At 29.2% G+C, this 22,679-nt stretch overlaps 2 protein-coding genes and 1 pseudogene across 3 annotated transcripts; 1 reads left to right on the forward strand and 2 right to left on the reverse strand.

The window, feature by feature from the left end:
• Positions 1-388: 388 nt before the first annotated feature.
• Positions 389-3,672, reverse strand: LOC114132416 (protein kintoun). Its single transcript, XM_027997872.2, has 3 exons — positions 1,353-3,672; positions 1,091-1,284; positions 389-1,023 (listed from the first exon to the last, which is right to left on the reverse strand). The coding sequence occupies exons 1-3, from the start codon at positions 3,330-3,332 to the stop codon at positions 666-668; spliced, it is 2,532 nt and encodes an 843-aa protein (XP_027853673.2). The 5' UTR covers positions 3,333-3,672; the 3' UTR covers positions 389-665.
• A 3,134-nt stretch (positions 3,673-6,806) lies between these two features.
• LOC114132432 (histone H4-like) lies at positions 6,807-10,486 on the reverse strand (annotated as a pseudogene).
• Positions 10,487-15,319: 4,833 nt separating this feature from the next.
• LOC114132413 (ATP-binding cassette subfamily G member 4-like) lies at positions 15,320-21,595 on the forward strand. Of its 2 annotated transcripts, none has more exons than XM_027997869.2 (12): positions 15,320-15,930; positions 16,708-16,825; positions 16,900-17,089; positions 17,439-17,584; positions 17,652-17,893; positions 17,977-18,084; positions 18,161-18,276; positions 18,468-18,636; positions 18,704-18,804; positions 19,298-19,456; positions 19,533-19,718; positions 20,158-21,595. In XM_027997869.2, the coding sequence occupies exons 1-12, from the start codon at positions 15,822-15,824 to the stop codon at positions 20,305-20,307; spliced, it is 1,794 nt and encodes a 597-aa protein (XP_027853670.1). In that variant the 5' UTR covers positions 15,320-15,821; the 3' UTR covers positions 20,308-21,595. The 2 variants fall into 2 exon arrangements, with proteins under 2 accessions (XP_027853670.1, XP_050059658.1); XM_050203701.1 differs by lacking the exon at positions 15,320-15,930 and adding an exon at positions 16,319-16,337.
• Positions 21,596-22,679: the final 1,084 nt, after the last annotated feature.

Genomic DNA, 22,679 nt, shown 5'->3' on the forward strand with positions numbered 1-22,679 from the left:
AAATGATATTCTTGAAATTTTCTGTCAAGTTTATGTAATACCAGCATACTATAATAGAATGTATAATAACAATTGAGAAACATAATTTATAGAATTACCGATCTCTTCATTTTTTCAATTAAACACAGAGCACTATAATAAATAGCCTATCTAAATTTATATTACAACCAAAGACATAATTATATAATTAGTAATCCTAATAATTGATCAATTATTCTTTCAATTTTTATTTTAAATTTTTAAAACTATTATATTTTACTTAAAATAATTATTATTTGTTAAGCCTGATGCCAAATTGTCAATAACAGTACAATCAGTACATCCTATGTTAGTAATATTCATGATACTATAGTCAATATCACGAAAAACAAATAAAATTTAATAAGCATTTTGGTTTCAACATAGATACATATATTTCAATACAAAAAGACTGCAACAGTTTAAAAAATACACAATCAACCAATATGGGTTAAAAAACAAACAAGACGATAATAATTTACAAATAAAAACTGTAATATATGTTTCTAATAATAAAAATAAAAAAAACTACGCACCAAAAGAAACATCTAGTAAACATTAACCATAAAGTTATTTAATAAATGTTTTACATAATATGATTCAATGATTGTATTAAATAATAGAAGAGGTCTGATGTTCAGTATTGCTCAATATTCAATAGGAAATATCAAATTATTGGTTGATGCCTGTTTCGCAAGTGAAGCGTTTTTCCTGGCTGATTTACTCTTGCGTCGTTTATGATCTTTCTTAGAGTCAGCTACAACAGTGACTTTTGATGATATAGTTGTTGTTGGGCCATTACTATTATCATCAGACATTTCACCAGCACTACTTTCTGATACACTGGTCTCTTCGCTTTCTGAAACCACATTTAATGGCCCATATGCTCTGTCTTCAGCTTCAGATGCTTCACTTTCACTGGGAGTATTATATTCTCGTATATTACGTTTACGCTGCTGACGTTGTCTATGTTTTTTTGCTTGTGCTGCTATGCTTATATTAAAGCTGAAAATTTAAAATCATGTTAAAAGAAATACTATATAAATATTGTATAAAATTGTATATTGCATACTTAATCTTTTTTTCAATGACATGATCATTAAAACGAACTGTTTTTTTTGAACTAAAATCATTTAAGCTTGACCCCAGTACATCGGAGCTTTCAGTGTCCACATTATCCACAGATGAACTATATATTCGAGGAGATAAATTTACGTCATCTGCATTACTACATTCAGACAAAGCTCTTTTTTTTAAGATTCCACGCTATTTAAACAATGGTAAAAATTTAAAAAAAACCCACAATATTATTTATTCATAGATTAATTACTTACAATTGTTGGTCTGATGTTATTAAATTCAATTGGCAACGAGCCAGGTATGAAATCTATTGTTTTTCTAGATTCGGGTAAACTACTGGCAACAGCTATTGGTATAGCATTTGATTTTTGAATCTTTTTTCCTTTCTTTTTTTTCTTTTTTTCTTTGGTTGCTTTAACACTTTTATCTTTGCACTGATAATTGTCATCATCTTTCTTGATGCTCTGTTGTTTTTGAGTATTTGATTCATCTTCTTTACTATCGTCAAATACATCATCATCATTATCGTCATCACTGTCATTGGAGGGAATTTTAACACCGTTGGTTAAAGGTTTTGAATTTTCTTTAAGTGTTTCCATTTTAATACACTGCATTATTAAGTTATCTTGATTGAGGCCATACCAATATTGATTATTGTCTGGTTTAAAATGTATAGAAAAATTTATTATAACATTGTTATCAGAAGGTAATACATTGACATCAGACTTTAATAAGCTCGTTTCGGATGGAATTTTTAGGCAAAAAGCATACCATATAGGAAAAAATCCTGAACCAATGGAATGAAATTTACCGGAGATCAAATTTTTGTCTTTAACAACTATCACATCAATTGATGTTGGATCAACATTTTTTACATTGAGCGTAAGAAAACATTTATTTTCAAAAATAAATTCGTGTTCTGGCAGGATATAGTGTTCATCATTTTCAGTGATATTATTATTATTACAACTATTATATACAGTGTTGTCCTTAAGATCATTTGTGTTCACATTGTCATTACCATTAGTGACTATAACTTTATTAATATTCTTAGTATTACAATCTTGGTCATCAATGTTAGTTTCATTATCAATCACAATCTTGTCTAAATGACTATTTGCAACATCAAAGTCATGACCATTTTCATCTTTTGGCGTTTCAACCTCACTAACAAGATGCTTTACATATTCTAGTGATGGCTCTGTCCGCAAGACCGGAAGGCGTATAATAAGCTTTTTAGTGCTTTGATCGAATGTAGCATTACCTTCTTCTTCCAAAACGCTATAAGGCAAATTGATATCAAGTTTATATTTTGAAGGCTTCTGACAAATTAATTTTAAAGTCTTGGGGAGCACATCAAGTTCAACATTAGCCGAAGAATCCAAAAGTGGCAAATTAATTTCAATAATTAACTCTTTAGGTATGACCGCATTCATTTTACAATGCATATTATAGCCATGTTCTTGGATGTCTATGTCGTTACGATATTTTATTATGTACTTAGGAACAGTAAATAGTGATTTTTGTTTCAATGATCCAAGATCATGATGTTGAACCGGTCGATCCACTGGAGGCTGATAAGGACACCCAGGTAATTCAGAAGTTTGTTGATCGGGAGATGGTTGGAAATCCTTGATTGGCTTACGTATGACCAATGACCGAGCAACACCTTTGAATGCAATTTTCGGATACTTGATATTAGCCTTGTCCAAAACCACATTGTTGTTCTTCTCAATCATACTAAGTGCCGTATCTTCTACCATGTCTTTGAAACTCTTGCCGTGCTTGGTCAATTTAAGTGCGTCCGGATGAAACACCACATCGTACACGTCGCACGGTTTGTGGGCCTTGTCATAATCTTGACGCACCGGTGACAGGCAGTGTGGCAGAGACCAATGATCGCCTCCACTGCCAGAGCGGCTGATCGGTTTCTGTACAACATCGCAACAGCACAAGTTGACGAACACCTTTCGTTCGCCATTGGCGCTAGTCTTCAACACATATCCGGGCTGAGGACGGACGAACGTCACACTGGTTCCGCGTTCTAGTTCGTACTGTTCAATCTCTCGTTCATACTGCGCTCGATTCTCCGGGTCGTTGATTTCGTCCACATATTCGCACAGCAGTTTGCGAAACTGTTCATTCTTCAACGCCTCGCCGATACTGTCCAATTCCTGTTTAGTAATATCCAGATCCTCGAGCTTTGACTGTCGACCACCGGCGGTGTCGTTCATAGCTCGATTACGCGAGTTTTTTGGTTGTAGTCGTCGACGAGGGTAAAAACTACTAAAAACGATCGAATCGGAGAGAGATTATCGCGTCGTTTGCGCAGTTGTGTTTGTTATTTACGTTATCCGTTCGCTGCAAACCAAACGGTAAATATAATTGTAATTATAGTATTATTATTTATTATTATTGATTATCGATAAGTAGGTGGTACAAATATAGCAGGTGTACCTATCTATATGTCTACTACTATTGACTATTAATTGTATTGCACTATTGCGGTAGCCTACTACAAGTTACGAGTGTTTTGACTACTGTGACCGTCACGGAAGTAGTGATGGGCATAATCGAGATATATAATCGAGATATCTCGATTATGAAAAAGAATCGAGATATTTCGATTATGAGTAAAATAATCGAGTAATCGAATAATTTCCATTATGAAATTTAAAGTAACCGAATTTTGAAATGTTTTGAATTATTATTTATTATCTGGTAATTGATATTTGATTTAGTATATTTTAATTTTTAATGGATTGTAAAAATAAATACAGATAATGCAATGTATGTTTATTAATAAGAATAATTTTTTGATTCTCTCAATACGTAATAATAGTCAATTATTCTTATCATACGAATAAATTATTTTAATTTCAGATATTCTCTCGATTACTAATCATTCGATTATTGTTTTCATAGGAAAAAACGATTTTAATTTCGAGTGATTTTTCGAGAGATTCTCTCGATTATGAAAATGTCTCGATTACTAATTATTCGATTATCGAAATCATTCGATTATGCCCATCACTACACGGAAGTACCATAACAAAAATACCATGTTTAAACGAGCATTGTAGTTCAATACCATAGATACGCTATCACTTATCAACAAATAATCTCCCGGCCGGCAATATTCTCGCCCACAGAGAAGGGAGTATCAAAATATGTTAATCAGCTGTTTCATTCAGATAACACAAGTATATGATCTCCAATAACCACAGTCCACAGATAATAAAGAAATAATCTATGCGAAATGTTTGTTATTTGCGATTCAACAATGTAATTAACCATTTTTCTTTGGTCAATATCGGTTCTAGTCCCAGTGGTTGGACATAACATTATTAACATTAATTCGTGATTTTAATATTTTTAAAACAACAGGCTTTATAGTATCTATTTCTGTGTTAGAATGTATAAAATGTATAAGCCTACAGGCTTATGTCAGGACTCAGGACTTTTAATAAAAAAAGAACTATCTTAGGTTCATGACAAAAATAATAACGATATACATATATTAGATGTAACATTAACAAAACATACAAAATAAAAATAAAACGGTTCGGACGGCTAAATGCAAGGAGCTAGCCCGGGCCGCAAACGCTTAACGGCACAAAACTGATTATAATATATCGAAATTAAATTCAGTTTGGGCATCCCTAACTATATGTCATATGAAAAATAAAACGATCTCGCGTTATCGTGTGTCCCTTACAGTACCCCTGTCAAACTATTGGGGCGTCAGTATGACCAAAGCTAACATCATTTACTTGTTTCTCTGACACACCGTTTTGTTCACCATCAACCGTACAAACTGTCCAGTGTCCGTTTAGCCAAAAAAAACAGAACTGGATTTACTTATAGATCATAAAGGATACAAGCAGGTCGTCCATCAAACTCGGAAAAATTCAAAAAGTATCCAATCGAAAAAAAATTAAAAGAAATTTAGGCATTAACGTAGAAGCAAATAAACCTAACGGAAAAAATTATTAATAACTTTAATTCAACTTTTATTTACTAAGAAGTAAGGATAAGTATACTAGTATACAATTTATGAAAAATCATTATCCATTAAACATATTATACTTAATTTTAAATACATTTTTTTTTTTTAAATACATATATTTTCTATACTTGTATATTAATTTTAAAATTAGTATCTTAAATATATTAAACTTAATTTTACATACATTTTTTTTTTTTTGATAACTTATATTTTATACTTGTACATTGATATACCTATTAAATATGTAATATTTAATTTTACCTATACTTATTTTTTAAAAACTTATACTTAATATTTATGCATAATTATATTAAATTTAATATACTTAATTTTACATACATTTTTTTTAGAATGATTATATTTTATACTTTATAACATGTTATTATTAACATAATATTTATTTGATAAATATTTGAATTAGGTAATTACTAAAATTTACCCATTACAAATTTAATGAAATACGCTCTTGGATCCCGCCCTCTCATCGAATTTCCCGACGTCGTACATTGTTTTTTTTGTTGTTTGAATTCTACAATATGAGTCGCAAATTCATGAACATACGCGTAGATTCTACTTTCGAATCGGAACGATACGAACGATATTCCGTCGAAAAAATCTTAGCAAAGCGTTAAATACGCGGTAAGACAGAATACTTTTTAAAGTGGATCGGGTACCATAACACTGAAAATAGGCGGGAATCAGTAAAACAACTAGATTTTGCAGAATTAATTACAAAATTTGAAGACATTGAGACAAAAAAAAAAAAAAGAAAAAAAACCAGATTGTACGAACTAAGGAATGACCTCAATCTACGTAATCTGGGTTTAGACGAGCATTTAGGCGATTACTTTTATGAAAAGGTGAGACTTTGGCGTGTCTTAAAGATCCCTTCAATGAAACACGCTCTTGGATCACGCCCTCTCATCGAATTTCCCGACGTCGTACATTTTTTTTTTTGTTGTTTGAATTCTACAATATGAGTCGCAAATTCATGAACATACGCGTAGATTCTACTTTCGAATCGGAACGATACGAACGATATTCCGTCGAAAAAATCTTAGCAAAGCGTTAAATACGCGGTAAGACAGAATACTTTTTAAAGTGGATCGGGTACCATAACACTGAAAATAGGCGGGAATCAGTAAAACAACTAGATTTTGCAGAATTAATTACAAAATTTGAAGACATTGAGACAAAAAAAAAAAAAAGAAAAAAAACCAGATTGTACGAACTAAGGAATGACCTCAATCTACGTAATCTGGGTTTAGACGAGCATTTAGGCGATTACTTTTATGAAAAGGTGAGACTTTGGCGTGTCTTAAAGATCCCTTCAATGAAACACGCTCTTGGATCACGCCCTCTCATCGAATTTCCCGACGTCGTACATTGTTTTTTTTGTTGTTTGAATTCTACAATATGAGTCGCAAATTCATGAACATACGCGTAGATTCTACTTCCGAATCGGAACGATACGAACGATATTCCGTCGAAAAAATCTTAGCAAAGCGTTAAATACGCGGTAAGACAGAATACTTTTTAAAGTGGATCGGGTACTATAACACTGAAAATAGGCGGGAATCAGTAAAACAACTAGATTTTGCAGAATTAATTACAAAATTTGAAGACATTGAGACAAAAAAACAAAGAAAAAAACCAGATTGTACGAACTAAGGAATGACCTCAATCTACGTAATCTGGGTTTAGACGAGCATTTAGGCGATTACTTTTATAAAAAGGTGAGACTTTGGCGTGTCTTAAAGGTCCCTTCAATGAAACACGCTCTTGGATCACGCCCTCTCATCGAATTTCCCGACGTCGTACATTGTTTTTGTTGTTATTTGAATTCTACAATATGAATCGCAAATTCATGAACATACGCGTAGATTCTACTTCCGAATCGGAACGATACGAACGATATTCCGTCGAAAAAATCTTAGCAAAGCGTTAAATACGCAGTAAGACGGAATACTTTCTAAAATGGATCGGGTACCATAACACTGAAAATAGGCGGGAATCAGTAAAACAACTAGATTTTGCAGAATTAATTACAAAATCTTAGCAAAACGTTAAGTACGCGGTAAGACGTAGTATTTAGTAGAGCATCTCGATGCTGCATTGAATAAGGAACCAGTATATCGAGCTGGACGACTTAACAAAATTGCAGACCGTCTATCAAGATATCCTATAGATGATAACCAAGAAGATAACACAAACAATGTAACTAAAGTTTGTTTAGCAGTTTTCACATTACCAAACAGCCGTATTTTAATAGCACAAATTACAGATCCATTTTGCTAACAAGTAGCCAAGAAGCTCATCAGTAACAAACAGGACAATTAATGTAAACAATATAAAGAAATGTATAGATATGAAAATGAAATTCCTGTTTTCATTTTTAAAGAACATGGCTGTGAACATGCGAAAATTGTGATATTTTCAGTCAGGCAATCCGTACTCAAACTATGATGACTCTGGACATTTTGACGATGTTAAAACGTTAGCCAAAATTCGTTCATGATATTGGTAGAGCACAATGCGTTATCACACTAGGTTGTAGATCAAGAGTTGTGAGACTTGTCAACAGATCAATCGATGCACTACTCTTACATATGGTAATATGGTATGCTGGGAGAGCGAACATTACCAATCACTCCATTCGAAATAGTTTCTTCGGATCACCTATCTTTACCCGTAACAAAAGCTGGTAATTTTTATATACTTACACATATTTGTCATGCCACAAGATATTTATTGGCTAAACAAACTTGCACAACAGCAATAGATTTTTATAACTCACACCATCGAAAATGATTTAATTTATCATTATGGACCGTTGACTTATATCTCAGACAATGCAACATCATTTTCTAGTCAGAAACTTAACACATTCCTTAGCAGGTATGGTATAACACATTCTTTTATACCACTGTACACACCTCAAGCAAATGGGTTAATTGAACGAGAAAATGCAACAACACTAGCTGTCCTATCTAAATTTGCCTTAGAATTTACAAATGTCTGGAACCAACGTTTACTATATCTCATACCTACTGACAATTAATTCAGCAAAATAAAGTTCTACTCAATTCTCTCATTTCTATTTATTACACGGTTTTTAACTATGCATACCTAGTGCAGGAATTCAACTTGGCACAGTTACAGAAGACATATCACATTTATATCAAATAAATGAAATGAATGAAGCTCAATCAATCGCAGTAAATAATTTAAAACAAACTCATATTGTTAATAAAAAACATTTTTGACAAACGCAAGCAACATCATACATTCAAAACAGGTGACTTGGTTTGATATGAATGGCACCAAGCCTCAGACAACAAGTTATCTTCTAAGTATAAAGATCCATATACAGTTGTCAAACCAGTTGGTACAGTTTAGTACCATATAATTAAGCCTAACTCAACTAACTCAAAAGATGAGAAAGTAGTACATATACAATCCCTCAAGACATATCATAATCGGCCCAATTTAGAAGAACCATATCAACATCTTGATGATGAAACATATCCACAAGTAGATGAAGAACCTATAACGAATCATCAATCAATTCCATCAGTCAGACAATCAAACAAAACTAAAAAAACACCACATTGGCTCAATAAATATGTTTTAAACTAAGATTGTTAAGTTTGTAATTGTTAGTTTATTAATTGTTTATAATTCAAATATATTTTTGTTCATGCAATATAAATGCACATTTTTTTAAATTTTTCTATTCATATAATAACATTATTATCAGCTTCTATTATAATTTCATGTTAAAAAAAAATATATATATAATAATTTAAATATATTTGTTTTTTGGGGGCGAATGTAAGATATAAAATATATACCTAAGTCACATATAATATTGTTATTTCAGTATTTATCATTATAATTAATATTATATAATCAGTAATCGATCGAACGTCGTACAGTGAGCGTCTTCGTGTCCATCCTTCCAAGTTTTGTGTAAATAAATTATTTTAACTATTTTATATTTGTGTTTTATTATATTATTAGTTATTACAGCCGGTATTATCTGCGGTCTTATAGTACTACTTGTGAATAAATCAACGGGCGACAAACGACTTTGTATTGACTACCAAAGGCTCAATGCTCAAACAGTCACACCGCCGAACTCAATGCCCAATGTTGACTAACAACTTGGTGCCCTAGCAGGGGGAACAATTTTTATTTTTTTTATTTTTAAGTGTTAAGTGTGTGTGTATTGTGGTACTACTTAACCTCCGAAACTGTACAAGGTACGTCCTTGACATTTCATAGCGTAGAAGACGTCCATGGCGGTGACGGTCTTCCTCTTGGCATGTTCGGTGTAGGTGACTGCATCACGGATCACGTTCTCCAGGAATACTTTTAAAACTCCACGGATCTCTTCATAGATCAAACCAGAGATACATTTCACACCTCCATTAATCGACGGATGGCGTGCTTGGCGATTCTCTGGATGTTATCACACAACACTTTACGATGACGTTGGGCGCCTCCTTTTCCTCCTTCACCGAATCTGGTCATGTTGATTTTATGTAGTTTCTAGATTTAATGCTGCAAAACTTATTACTATGAACGCCGAACGTTAACTGCTCTTGTAGGAATGCTTCACAAAATTTCTGTTCGAAATCGGGCCAGTCGGTGAACTTCTGTGATAGAAACCAGCTCCTGACAGCACCAGAAACATGAGCTCTGACAAAGTACAAGCGTTGCATGTAGTCCCAACCATTCAAATCCGCAACTCCCGCTACAGAAATAATCCAATCGTCTGCAGCAAAGTTGGTTTCTCGACCGATAAATATAGGTAACTGTACAGTCTACACCAAGCAACGCACGATAATCGAATCGCGTGCACGGCTGTGCGACTTGTGTCGGCGTCGTCTCGCGCGAAGCTTACGTACGCAGCTGTTCGCGGAGAGTATACGTTAATTGTATCAACTCATTATATGTCGATGCCTTAACCGACGTTTGGTTTTCGTCGGGAGGCGTTTGACTACCGCTCATTCTGATAAGCGGTGACCGACGCTATCCCATAGACTTAGTAGACCATAGCTCGTTTTTTGTAGAACACCTTGAAGCCAACATAATATGTGTAACTATCTTAGATTCATGACAAAATTAATAACGATATATATTAGATGTAACATTAACAAAACGAACAAAATAAAAATAAAAATAAAACGGTTCGGACGGCTAAACACGCGGAGCTAACCTAGGCCGCTAACGCACAAAAACGTCAATAACATAACGCCTTACGGCACAAAACTGACTGCATGAAAAACACGAGGTAGAGAAATTTCTTCTCTACATCGTGATGAAAAATAAAAGTATTAAACGGTCTCGCGCTATCATGTGTCCCTGTAGTTATACATATATATATGATATGATATACATGATATATGGATATAGTTGTACAGTAGTTAAGTACCCCTGTCGCACTGTCAGTGTGACCAAGCTAACATCTGTTACTATAATCAGGGGGTTGACACTTTTAGGCACAGATACAGATAATTATCTATATCTGTGAATCTAAGTTTCTAACTAATTAGGTGTAATACATGGTATAATAATTCATTAAAATTATTTTAAATCTTGGTTCAACTATAAAATATACCTACGAATTCGATACCTATAATAGATCGTAAATTATAATAATATTTGGTACCTACCTATTAACTCGATCCAAGTTCTAGTTTTCTAAAAAGATTTTCTCTTGTTCACTAATTTATATCTATTTCTACTTTATAAACTATTTAAAGCATAATATTAGTTATTACTAATAATTATGTTTGTACCTATTATAAAATACGTCTCTGCTGCTATTGCCTATTTGGCAACAGTCCACGCTGTCGTAAAAAAATTATAAATATCATATCAATTATAAATTATAGTAATAAATAATATATTATTTAATAAAAATTGTATACATCATGACGATAATAATTAATATTTGGAGGACGTTGTCGAGTTGTTATTTTTATTATACGTTGCAGTTAACCACGGAATACGAATTAAGTTAGAACGTTATTAATGTTAAATTATGAGTACATTGTGACTAGTATTACTACAATATTATGACGTACAAGCGTACAGCTAATAGATGGTCTACTCTAGAACGTATAATATACGTTATATTATATAGTACTATAATAATACAACACTAATTATACGTGTGGATATTATATTATTATGTATTATTATCAACGTTTACTAAAATATTAACAGTGAACCTCGCTTCGTCGGGTTTAAACTTAGGTGGCTAGAATTGAATATATTTATAGAAAAGTTGTACTTTTAAATAAGTCTTCTAACTTTTAAGTAGTAAGCCAGTTTTGTTTTGTTGGTAAAATTTGTATTAATGATTTACTTGAAGCTCTGATACCTATTATATGGCTAGTGTTTATTTTTTAATTTAGAAAAATTCTCAAAAGCTGAGTTTTAGTGTCTATATAAGTTATACTGTTGTAACAGACAGCAGTATAGTTATCAACATTTTTTTAAAACTCGACACACACTATTCTTAAAATGTTGACGAAATTTGTTTGACATTCTTCTTTCGACAGATATATTTTATGGATTTCTGTCAATTTGTTTTTAGCATCATTCTTATTTTGAATAAATTTAAGACCTAGCGTCTAGTGTCTAGCGTTTTTTTTTTATAGTCATAGAGTAGAAAGCGTCTATAATATTACTTCGACCCTATAAATACGATTTGGAAGGCTTAGGTGTGCTTAGCACTCTCAATTTTGAAATTGGTATTCCCAAATTGTTTCATATTAATTTAGATTTTAATAGTAACAGATATCTATAATCATAAGATAACATCATACAAAAATAGAAGAGCGCTTTAGCGCCCCTATAAGTTATTTCATTGAAATTATGCCCCTGATCGACCCTTAAATCACTTTCACCAATTGTATAAAACCGTTAAAAATGACAAAAAACCAAGAACTCCTCAAAAAACAAAGAAAGCAATAAATAATCATATACATTGGTATTTGGTATAAATAGAGACAGAAATATGGAATGAAGCATGTAGGTACTATATACTATAAGTAAATAAATGATGTGTCACATTATCGTCATTATATAACTATTATATAATTTATAATATTATACTACTGTACAGTAGTAAAAAAAAATGACATAATGACGTATAATTGTTAAAACTAAGGCCTACCGCCTACATTTTTAAATTAGAGGTAGTTAATATAGATTTTTACGAGTTAACTTGTTTATAGAGTTGAAATTATTATGTTTAAAAAAAAATTATTATCCAGACTGTTTCCAGAGATATAACGCATAATGAATGTTACCTAAAAAAAAAAATGCTTTTTTCATTTATTTTTTTAACTTATGAAAATTATTATTTAACTTATTTATACAATTTACCTTATAATTTCAAAATAATTTATAAGTTATAGGTAATTACGAGACAGAATTTTTTCTGAATGTTCGAAAACATTGCTTTCCATAAAAAAAGTTCATTCCATATTTCCATACATCAAGTAATTAAAAAATGTAACTTTAATTTTCCATTTTTTTTATATTTTTAGTGCATTTTTATGTTTTTTAGTCATTTTTATATTGGGATGAATAAAATTCGATAAAAATATATTATTTAACATTCATTCTAAAAGAATAAAAATAAATATTTATTATGTATTTATCGATCAAATAAATATGACGCCAGATGAATATTGAAATTGTTGAAACGTGTAGACACCAAGGTACATCGTAGCGGTATACACATATATTTATACATATTATACATACAACAGAAATAACTGTATATTCATGTTTTTGAAAATAATTTTCAGAGTAAAAAGAAGTTAGAAAAACTAGAAGATGATAAAAATGATACAAATAATTAATACAATTACAATAATACCTAAGAATAAGAATTTATATAAATATAATCAAACGAATTTTTTCAAAGTAAAAAATAATTTTAAAAGCATTTTTTTAAAAAAATTATGTTGTTATTAGTGCATTAAATCTTATTTTTCTTGTTTTTTAGAACATTAACCTAAAGCGTTTCCTTAGACGGCTAGACCTGCATATTAAACGCATATTATAAAATCATCAAGTTATCTGCAGAATGTTTAGTCTATAGGTATAAATACTAATTAGGCACTTCTATGTAGAAAAGATTACTTATTAATTTATACTTCTATGATTTGTATTTTTAAAATATGTTCCTGCAGTTTTTGACAATAGTATATACTCAATATATTTAAATAAATTATATTTTTTGTTGCCTGCTGGTATTAAATTAGGTCGTGATGTTCAGTGTTTACTGTACTATACATACAAACATTGAAACACATAACATACATCTGTACAACATTACAATAACGTATAGGTACTACAAAAAAGTAGTGCATAGTGAACTACATAGAATACATACCCTGTAAAAAGGGTATGTATATATATATATATATATTTAATAGACTATTCTACCAACAAATGGAAAATACTATCGGAGCAAAAATATTATTGATATTTTATTCCATTTTTATTTTTTAGTTGGTAGGTTCCAATATAAAAAATACAATTGATTAAGTATAATAGTGTAATTATTCTAATTCATAAATAATATTAATATATATTATAATATATTATAATAATGAGAGTATACCCTAATTAGTTCTTGTTTAAATTTATAATATAATGCATAATATAATACTGTATACTATTCATCTAAAATGTAATCCCCTTCCCAACCATCCGTATAACATTTGTAAAATAGCATATCTTGGGAACATTTTCAGAGGAAGTACGAAATATTAAATACTTTGCTAAAAATGTAGGTACAAAAAAAATCCAAGAGTAATCTTATAGCAATATACAATATTTAATGAAGCACTTTCCTAGATGGGGTATGCCCTTGTTACCCCTTACAGTTGCGCCACTATAATACATGCATTCGGATTCGAGTACGGGGTAAGTATAATAATTAATAGCCAATAGGTATTCGTTGAATATTTAATTATCTTCAAAATATAAATACTTTGTGATAATGCAGTCACACAAGGGAATATTTATTGATAAATCACCAGGCAAGACGAATCAACTTGGTATATTTTGTTTATAAAAAGCGAAGACTGAAATTAAAAAAATCGGAAAAAACATAATTTTTTTAAAAACAAAGTATTGAATTTAGCCATTTAGGTAATAGGAGTAATTATGAATAAGTAAAAAAAAAAATTAGATATTTTTTAAGCATATATTTATATTATGTTTTATTTGTTTAATTCTGAGGGGAAAATGCCCTAGTAGGTACTAGGTATGTCGTTTTAACTATATATAATAACATTTATAATCATGTAAACTACGTATGATGTATATTAAATATGTGTCAATTTTTAATTAATAAAGAATAAGAATAACAGCTAATAAATATATCGTCGATAATAATAAGCAATTAAAAGCCAATAGGTTATTTAGCTTTAGAAAATATAAATTAGTTTCTACTAGAGTACAGACTATATACTATACAAACAATAAATATGAATTATGATTTATGATCATTTAGAACTTATTACATTAATCATCGCTTATCAGTATTCTTTAACATTTAATAATACGTTCGAAGTTAACAATTGTAATTGTTTATAATTAATTTTTTACAAAATTAAAATATTATAGTACAACTAGATCTATATTTTAGGAAGTACTAAAATTATGAGTATCTCACAAACAAATAACAATTACAATAGGTATTTATGAACTAACATTTGAATTAATCCTTAAATTAACTAAATATTATGGTCCCTGTCAAGTAGGTACCCATGTTACATAATGAAATAATTAGAAATCTAATATTAACGAGCATATTTTCAGGGTAAAATCTGTGGGGAGAATTTAATCAATGCTTTTAATAATAAATCGTTACAAAAATTTTTGTAATTTTAATAATCGAAATAGGTTCAAGTGTATTTTAATTTAAAAGGGGCTCATCTTTTTGAAACGATCATAATATTTAAGTCTTCGGAGTATTACAATCTGCGTGTTATGCATTCCGGCCTTGGACGTCGTTTTCGGAGCTATAAAAAGAGCCGAGCCGCTCGTTTCCGCATCTCATCACGTTCTATCGTATATCGCCATATCGGCAGCCGCGTATTATCGCTCGGCGTATACAGCAGCCCGTCCCTCACCCACCCATCCACCCACCAATCATCACCCTTCTACCACGATTGCGACGACGACTACCGTCGAATGCCACCCACGCACCGTATGGTGCGGTCGCAGGCATACGATGATAATAATTACAATAATATTAATATTATTAATAATAACGACTAGTCAGCGACAGTAAACACGAGAAACGAAAATCGACCTTGTGCACGATCGCAACAAACGGCGTGCACGATATTATAATATGGTACTTACTATTTGTAAGTAATAATAATTATTATTTTATATTTTCTCTCATACCCTCGCGCACATGACAAAATTGACAACAAATTTTATTTCGTAGTGCGCGCGCAGCACTTGAATAATAATAAACAACGACGTCACGATAATAACGTAAGTATCTGCGCGACGACGGTCCGTGCTAGACCGTGTTTGGTGTATAGTTCGGTTATCGTCGACTTTTGATTATTGTTCGATTCTTTGCTGGTTCGTGTAACACACAACAGTCCGACAGTAGTCGGCAGTCGGCACTGGTAGTCGATGCACGTCCGCGGTCGACGACATGGACGAATGTGACAATTTGTTGGCGGACGGCGGAGGGATCGACGTACAGTTTTCGGACGTTTCGTATTCGGTATCCGTCTGGACTCCAGGCAGGATACTCGGTCCAGGTATACAGACAGTGATGGTGATAAACGTATTAAATCATAAGAATATTTTTATTATTGCATTGTAATCGTAATTTTAAAATGGCAATAACGGTTTAACGGTTGGATGATAATGATTGGGTACCTATAGATTTCCGATATATTATCCGATTATGAATAGGTACGATATTATTATGATGTGATGCCGCCGTAAGTTACCTGTGGTATTTACCGAATACCGGCTGATAATTGACATTATAATGTAGGTACCAAATTTTTTGAAAAATAATACGATATTCAAGGCGGTATTGACGTCAACAACGATATTGGCTAACGTTGTCCAAGGTCTTCTGGGTGATCTCTAAATCTTTGTGTAATATTTAATTGTAATCGTAATAATTTGTTGCGTATTATTATAAGACAATAATTAGGTACATTTAATTACAAATAGTTCTGAACATGATATCACATAATTTATAATAACTTAATATTTTAAATAATTCAATTATATATTAAAAATGACGATCCGATAAAAATTATTTTTTTAATCCAACTAATTTTCACAATTTGTCAATTGGTTTGTAATTCAAATTATATAAATAGGAAAACAATTGATGGGTTCTACCCTCTCAATGTGAAGGATTACTTAAGTAGCTAGTCATTTTTTCAGTTTTTTTTTTTTATTTTGTGATATTTATATTGTATATTTTATTTGTGCTTTCTTTTTCAACCAAAATGTTAATGCCAGAAGCCAATCTCTTTAGAAGATAAACATTAAAAAAATTTCTATGTTGTTTTTAGAGAAAAAACATATTTTAAGAAATGTCAGTGGTACATTCCGTAAGAAACAAGCATGCGCTATAATTGGATGTTCTGGATCTGGCAAGTCTTCACTGTTGAATTTCATCTCTGGTTATAAGTATGAGCAAACAAATTTATTATTTATTTGTCAATTAATATAGTATCAATTTTATAATTTTAATTTATTAATAGGACATGTGGTTACAAAGGAGATATAATTATTAATGGACAACCTCACAATCAAAAACAATTCAGAAAAGAATTGAGTTATATAATGCAAGAAGATAATTTACAACCTCATCTTACTGTTTTAGAATCAATGGAAATAGCTTCTAAACTTAGAAACTGTACTATACAACTTGATGTTTACCACAAAATCTTAGTAAGAAATTTAAATTACTAATTTAAATATTATAGGTGATGAATAACTAAAACTATTGTAGTTTAGCGTATTAGGTAAATAGTATATACCTAGTACCTACTTAGTAATTATGAAAGTAATTTAAAAAATACAAATAGGTGGGTAATAGTTAAGAAATAATAGAATAACAAGATGAGATTTGATTAACTTTTTTTTTTTTTAAATTTAAGTCAATAAAATATATGAATCAAAATATAAAATTGTAATGTTAAAGCTTAAGACTTAATTAATTTTTATAAAATACTTTAATACTAAGCTATGGTAAAATTTGATATTTTATATGACTTTTAATGTTAAATTTATTTTTCAGATCAAACGAATATTAGATAATTTAAAGTTGTCAGAAAAAGAACAAACTTTGGCAGGAAAATTGTCTGGGGGTGAACGTCGTCGACTGTCTATTGCTGTAGAATTAATACGTAATCCAAAAGTGATGTTTTTTGATGAACCAACAACGTAAATATTGGCAAATGATTAATTATTGATGTTAACTGTTATTAAAATTATAATTAATTTTGTTTAGAGGTTTAGATGTGGTATCTGCTAATTGTGTGGTATCTATGTTAAGAGACTTAGCCAATTGTGGTAAAACAATTATATGTACTATTCATCAGGCATCTGCTTCTCAATTAGAAATGTTTAATGCATTATACATATTATCACCCACTGGTCAATGCATTTACCATGGACAGTCATCAAGACTTATAAGTTATCTATCATCTGTTGGTCTCCACTGTCCCTTACATCATAATCCTGCAGATTTCGGTATGTTAAACTTTTCGTTTTTATCAATATATCTTATTCTGTATAGCAATATTATTGAAAATATTTTTATTTTTAACTTGTAGTCATTGAAGTGAGTTCTGGAGAATACGGTGATCACAATGAAACACTAGTAAAGTATATCAATAACGGTAAATCAAATGATTGGAATAACGACAAAAGTATTGAAAACAGTGAGTAAAAAAACATTTAATATTATATTTTTATTTTATCATATTAATATTGAATATGTTGTTTAATACATAATAGGTGTTCAAATGCAAAGTCATCGTTCTAATTATTCTAGACATAAATGCATCTCAAAGTTTTTCAATGAACTACGAATACTAATTAGTAGAACATTAATCATCTCATCTAGAGACAGTGTTTGTATTTTACATCTTTAATAAGAGGTATTCTAGTCAAAAAGGCTAATGAATAAATCAAATGATTACATTTTTGTATTAATATAGTTATTAATTAAATAATTTATTTTGATTGATGTCTCTATTCCTACATAATTTATATCATATTATATAATTATACTAAATCAAATATATTTCTCTTATTTTTATAGGACTTTATCAGAGTTAGAATATTTGTACCTCTTTTAATGAGTTTTCTGTTTGGTTCAGTATATTTAAATATTGGCAAAAGTGGTTCATTCACTAGGGATAATGTAATAATGTTATACTTCAGTATGATGACAATTGTTTACTTATCTGCCTACTCAATGTCTATAAAATGTGAGTATAATTTTATTTTATAATACATAAATAATACAATTGTTTATGCATAATATTAATATTTTAGTCCCAATGGAGTTATTACTTATGCGATTAGAATACTTCAACCAGTGGTATTCACTTCGTTCATATTACACGTGTGTGACATTAATGGATCTACCTTTACAGGTTTGCTACTCATTATTTTTTTTATATAAATTATTAAAGTAAAACATTATTATATTAACAAACATTCAAATTTTAAAAAGCAATGAACTGTTCGTGTCAATTATCGTGTAATAATGTACATTACAATTTACAGTTAACATACCTACCATAATATGCTTATTATAATTAGTAATATTGAATTGGTATTAATTACATAAAAATCTATTCTGTTAAAGGTTTAATAATTTTGTTTGAAAATTAAAGTACTCTTTGTCATAATTGTAGAATAATAATAATAATAATAATTGTAGTTGTTAAACTTAAAAAATAATGTTTAGAAAGAAGAAAAAAAAATTAAAACTAACTCATTAATAATTACTTTATATGTACAAAACTTGCATATTATAAAAAATTTTTAATTATATGCTGTTTAAGAAAAACATATAGCTTATAAAATGCGTGATATAACATTTTATTCTGTTTAATAATTTTATTTTATTTTATGTAATTTTAGATTATATCTACAGGACTATTTTGTATCGTGATTTATTTAATGACTGGACAGCCATTTGAATTATTTAGATTTTTAATGGTTTTTTTAATGTTGATTGTAACTGGTTTGATGTCTCAAGCAACAGGCATGTTGATTGCAATTTTATTTAAGAATTTTCTTGTAAGTTAATTTTTATATATAAGATCGACATTTGAAATAAATCTGTAAATCATTATGTATACTATTTTGATTGCAGATAAATACTATTGTTATATCTTCTATTATTTTACCATTGACAATATTTGCGGGCATTATGTTACGTATTAATGACACACCAAAAATATATAGTTGGATTTATGATATATCCATGTTAAAACATTCTATGCAAGGTATTTTACATGCTATTTATGGCTTCAAAAGATCTGAATTGCCATGTCCAGAAGTAAGTTAAATATTCAATGTTTAGTGCAATAATTTTTTTTTTAAATTTATTTATGGTATAAAATGTCTACAACAACAATAAGTTTTTCCATTGTTTATTTGTTTATACTGGTTATTTTTATAAGAATTTACTTAAAGTATTTGAATAGTTTAATATCATTTTGAAAGATGTCAATTATTTAATAATTAAATTTATAACAATTTTAGATTTTTTTGAACCTAAAAATATTTTTAAAAAGACTGTTACATATCTTAATATTATGATAAAGAGATTTAGCAAATTTTGTTGTAGCATCCTTTTAAGTTGACTATAAATTATAATACAATACCTTAAATAACTGAAGGTTATTTTTGTTTTAAAAGATTTTAAATATTTACTTAGTTATGATTATTGTATATTATGTATAAAAGTTTATTGTATTAAAATAATTGTTTTGTAGATATATTGTTACAATGGTTCACCAGAATCAGTTCTCAAGGATGTAAGCATGAGTGAAAATATATTTTGGATTAGCATTGGATACATCACAACTGTATTTTTATTTCTTAAAATTTGTACTTATGTTATTTTAAAACATAAACTTTCTTGATGAAAATAATTTAAAATGTTAAATTGACAAATACTTATTACTAGTCAATATTAAAATTTTTAAATAATCTATTTTATTTGGATAAAATATTATTTTTACAATTTAATAATTTCATATCTTTTGCAAAGTTATAGATAATTGAAAAAATATTATATTTATTAACTTACAAATATAGCTATAGTTTATCTATAGCCATGGTTTTAAGGCATTGTAACCATGAGGTGGGAGGAGGTATAGAGATGATACCCATATTAACCTTGACGCAAAAAGTTGTTAATGCTTTTGCTTTTTTTATATATATATAATTATAGTTCAAGTTCATATGTTTTAAAAATAATTTATTTCCCTAATTATACTATATTTCTTAAACAATATTATAATTTTGCAAATGTCATGGTTAATTGGATAGATTATTGTTGTGTATTTTGTGTTAAAATTGAACCTATTCAGTAAGATGTTGATAATCTGAAAATTACGGTGGTTGGGGTAATAACAAATTTAATGACTATTTTATTATATTTTCTTTTACTAAAATGTTTTTCTAAATGAACATACAATAATGAATACAGATGAATGTTTTAAACTGCACAATAATACACATACAGACCCTAAAAACATTGCTTAATTTGCATTACAACTGAATTTGAATGACACTATTGACGTAATTTTTCTTTTTAATTCTTATTAGGGGCTAAGAAATCTAGCGCTCAAGTATGCCATCCGAGTATCCACTTTAAAATATCTAATCACCCATGATTACAATTAATTTTCTAATAAATAAATATTAAATTAAAATTCTATCCAAAATGAAACCTAATATCTTAGTAGTAATTTTTAATTAGGTTTATCATCGTTATACTTTATAATTTAAAGGGTAACAATTATAGTTTGCAAGTACATTCAGGCCAAGAGGCAACACAATGTTACTGTGTTTAAAAAAATGTGGCTGTTGAAAATTATTATATTAAAAATAAAAACCAAAAAAATCTTCAGAGATAACATTTGCTTTGGACTGAATGTGGTTTAATACTTCACATAAAAATGTTTATTATTCAAGTAATATTTTTATTTGGTGTTTTTTGTTAATTAGTATTATACCATTATTGTTTTTCTTTGTTAATTGATCTGATTATGTTCTTAATTTTTTTTATTTAAATCTATAGTTAGTAACCAGTACCCACTTGATTGTAACATGAAATCTCTTGATTTCTGATCTCAAAACCAACGAATTTATAAACATGTATTTCATTTTATTATTCCATAATATATTGTTTTGCTCAAATTACAATTATTTGTGTCTTTGTTGTTTTAATTACCTATTCAAAAATTGTAAATTATTTATTTTTTAACAATAATTGATGTGTTTTGCTTATATTGTTTTTAAAATTTTAACTGATCCACAAAGAAACATTACATTGTGGTCGAAGATTTGATAAGTGTGCCAAGGTTCATAGTAAATACTCTATAGTTTTTAATGAACATAAGTCAATTGCACAAGTATTCTTTTACTCTACCATTTCACATTTTAAATGTGAATACATCTTATATAGCAGTTTGAAGTAATAACAATAAATAATAATAATAACAGATTTTTATTACTTTATGTCGGTAAGCGATTTTATTAACTATTATTCATGTGTAAATGTTAAAATAGATTTTTTTAAATTTAGGGTAGTGTAAATTAATTAGCTGTAACTGTAAAATACTTTTAATCCCAAATTAATCAAAAATCAAATTCTACATTCCAATTTATGTTAGTAGTTTCGATACTTATTGATTATCATACCCATGTGTATTATGCAAGCATTTTTACATTATACCCAATTAATTAATATCAGTGGTTTTGAGGATAGTAAAAATTAAATTAGAGACAAAAGCACTGTTTTTTTTTTTTAATCTATATAATAATATGAGATGATGCATTTAATGTAACTCATTATTTTGGATTAAACTACATTTAGAAAGACAGCATAGTTTTTTATTTCATATTCCATTTAAAAATCAAATTTTGGACAAGTAACTTAGGTTTTAATACAGTGTAGTGGACCAATATTTAGCAGTGTAGCTTAACTACTTTGCTCATTCAATTAATTGAATATATTTTTAGACCATTGTCCAAAACTTTATTTTTATAAATTAAAGTACTACAAAAATAATATTCTACTTTAAAATGATGAATTAAAAATGCATGCTGTCCTTAAGAGTAAGTTAACAATTTAAATTCACTAAAACCTATTAAAAATATATTCTTAATTCCTCGAGAACTAACTAATCTTTTATAGGTATAGAACTATGGAAATTACAGAAAAATACAGTTTGTAATCTAAGCATTTTTAATATACCTAAATATTCACTAAATAACAATACCAAAA

Source organism: Aphis gossypii, chromosome 1 (assembly GCF_020184175.1).
Source record: "Aphis gossypii isolate Hap1 chromosome 1, ASM2018417v2, whole genome shotgun sequence".
Taxonomy (NCBI): Eukaryota; Metazoa; Arthropoda; class Insecta; order Hemiptera; family Aphididae; genus Aphis; species Aphis gossypii.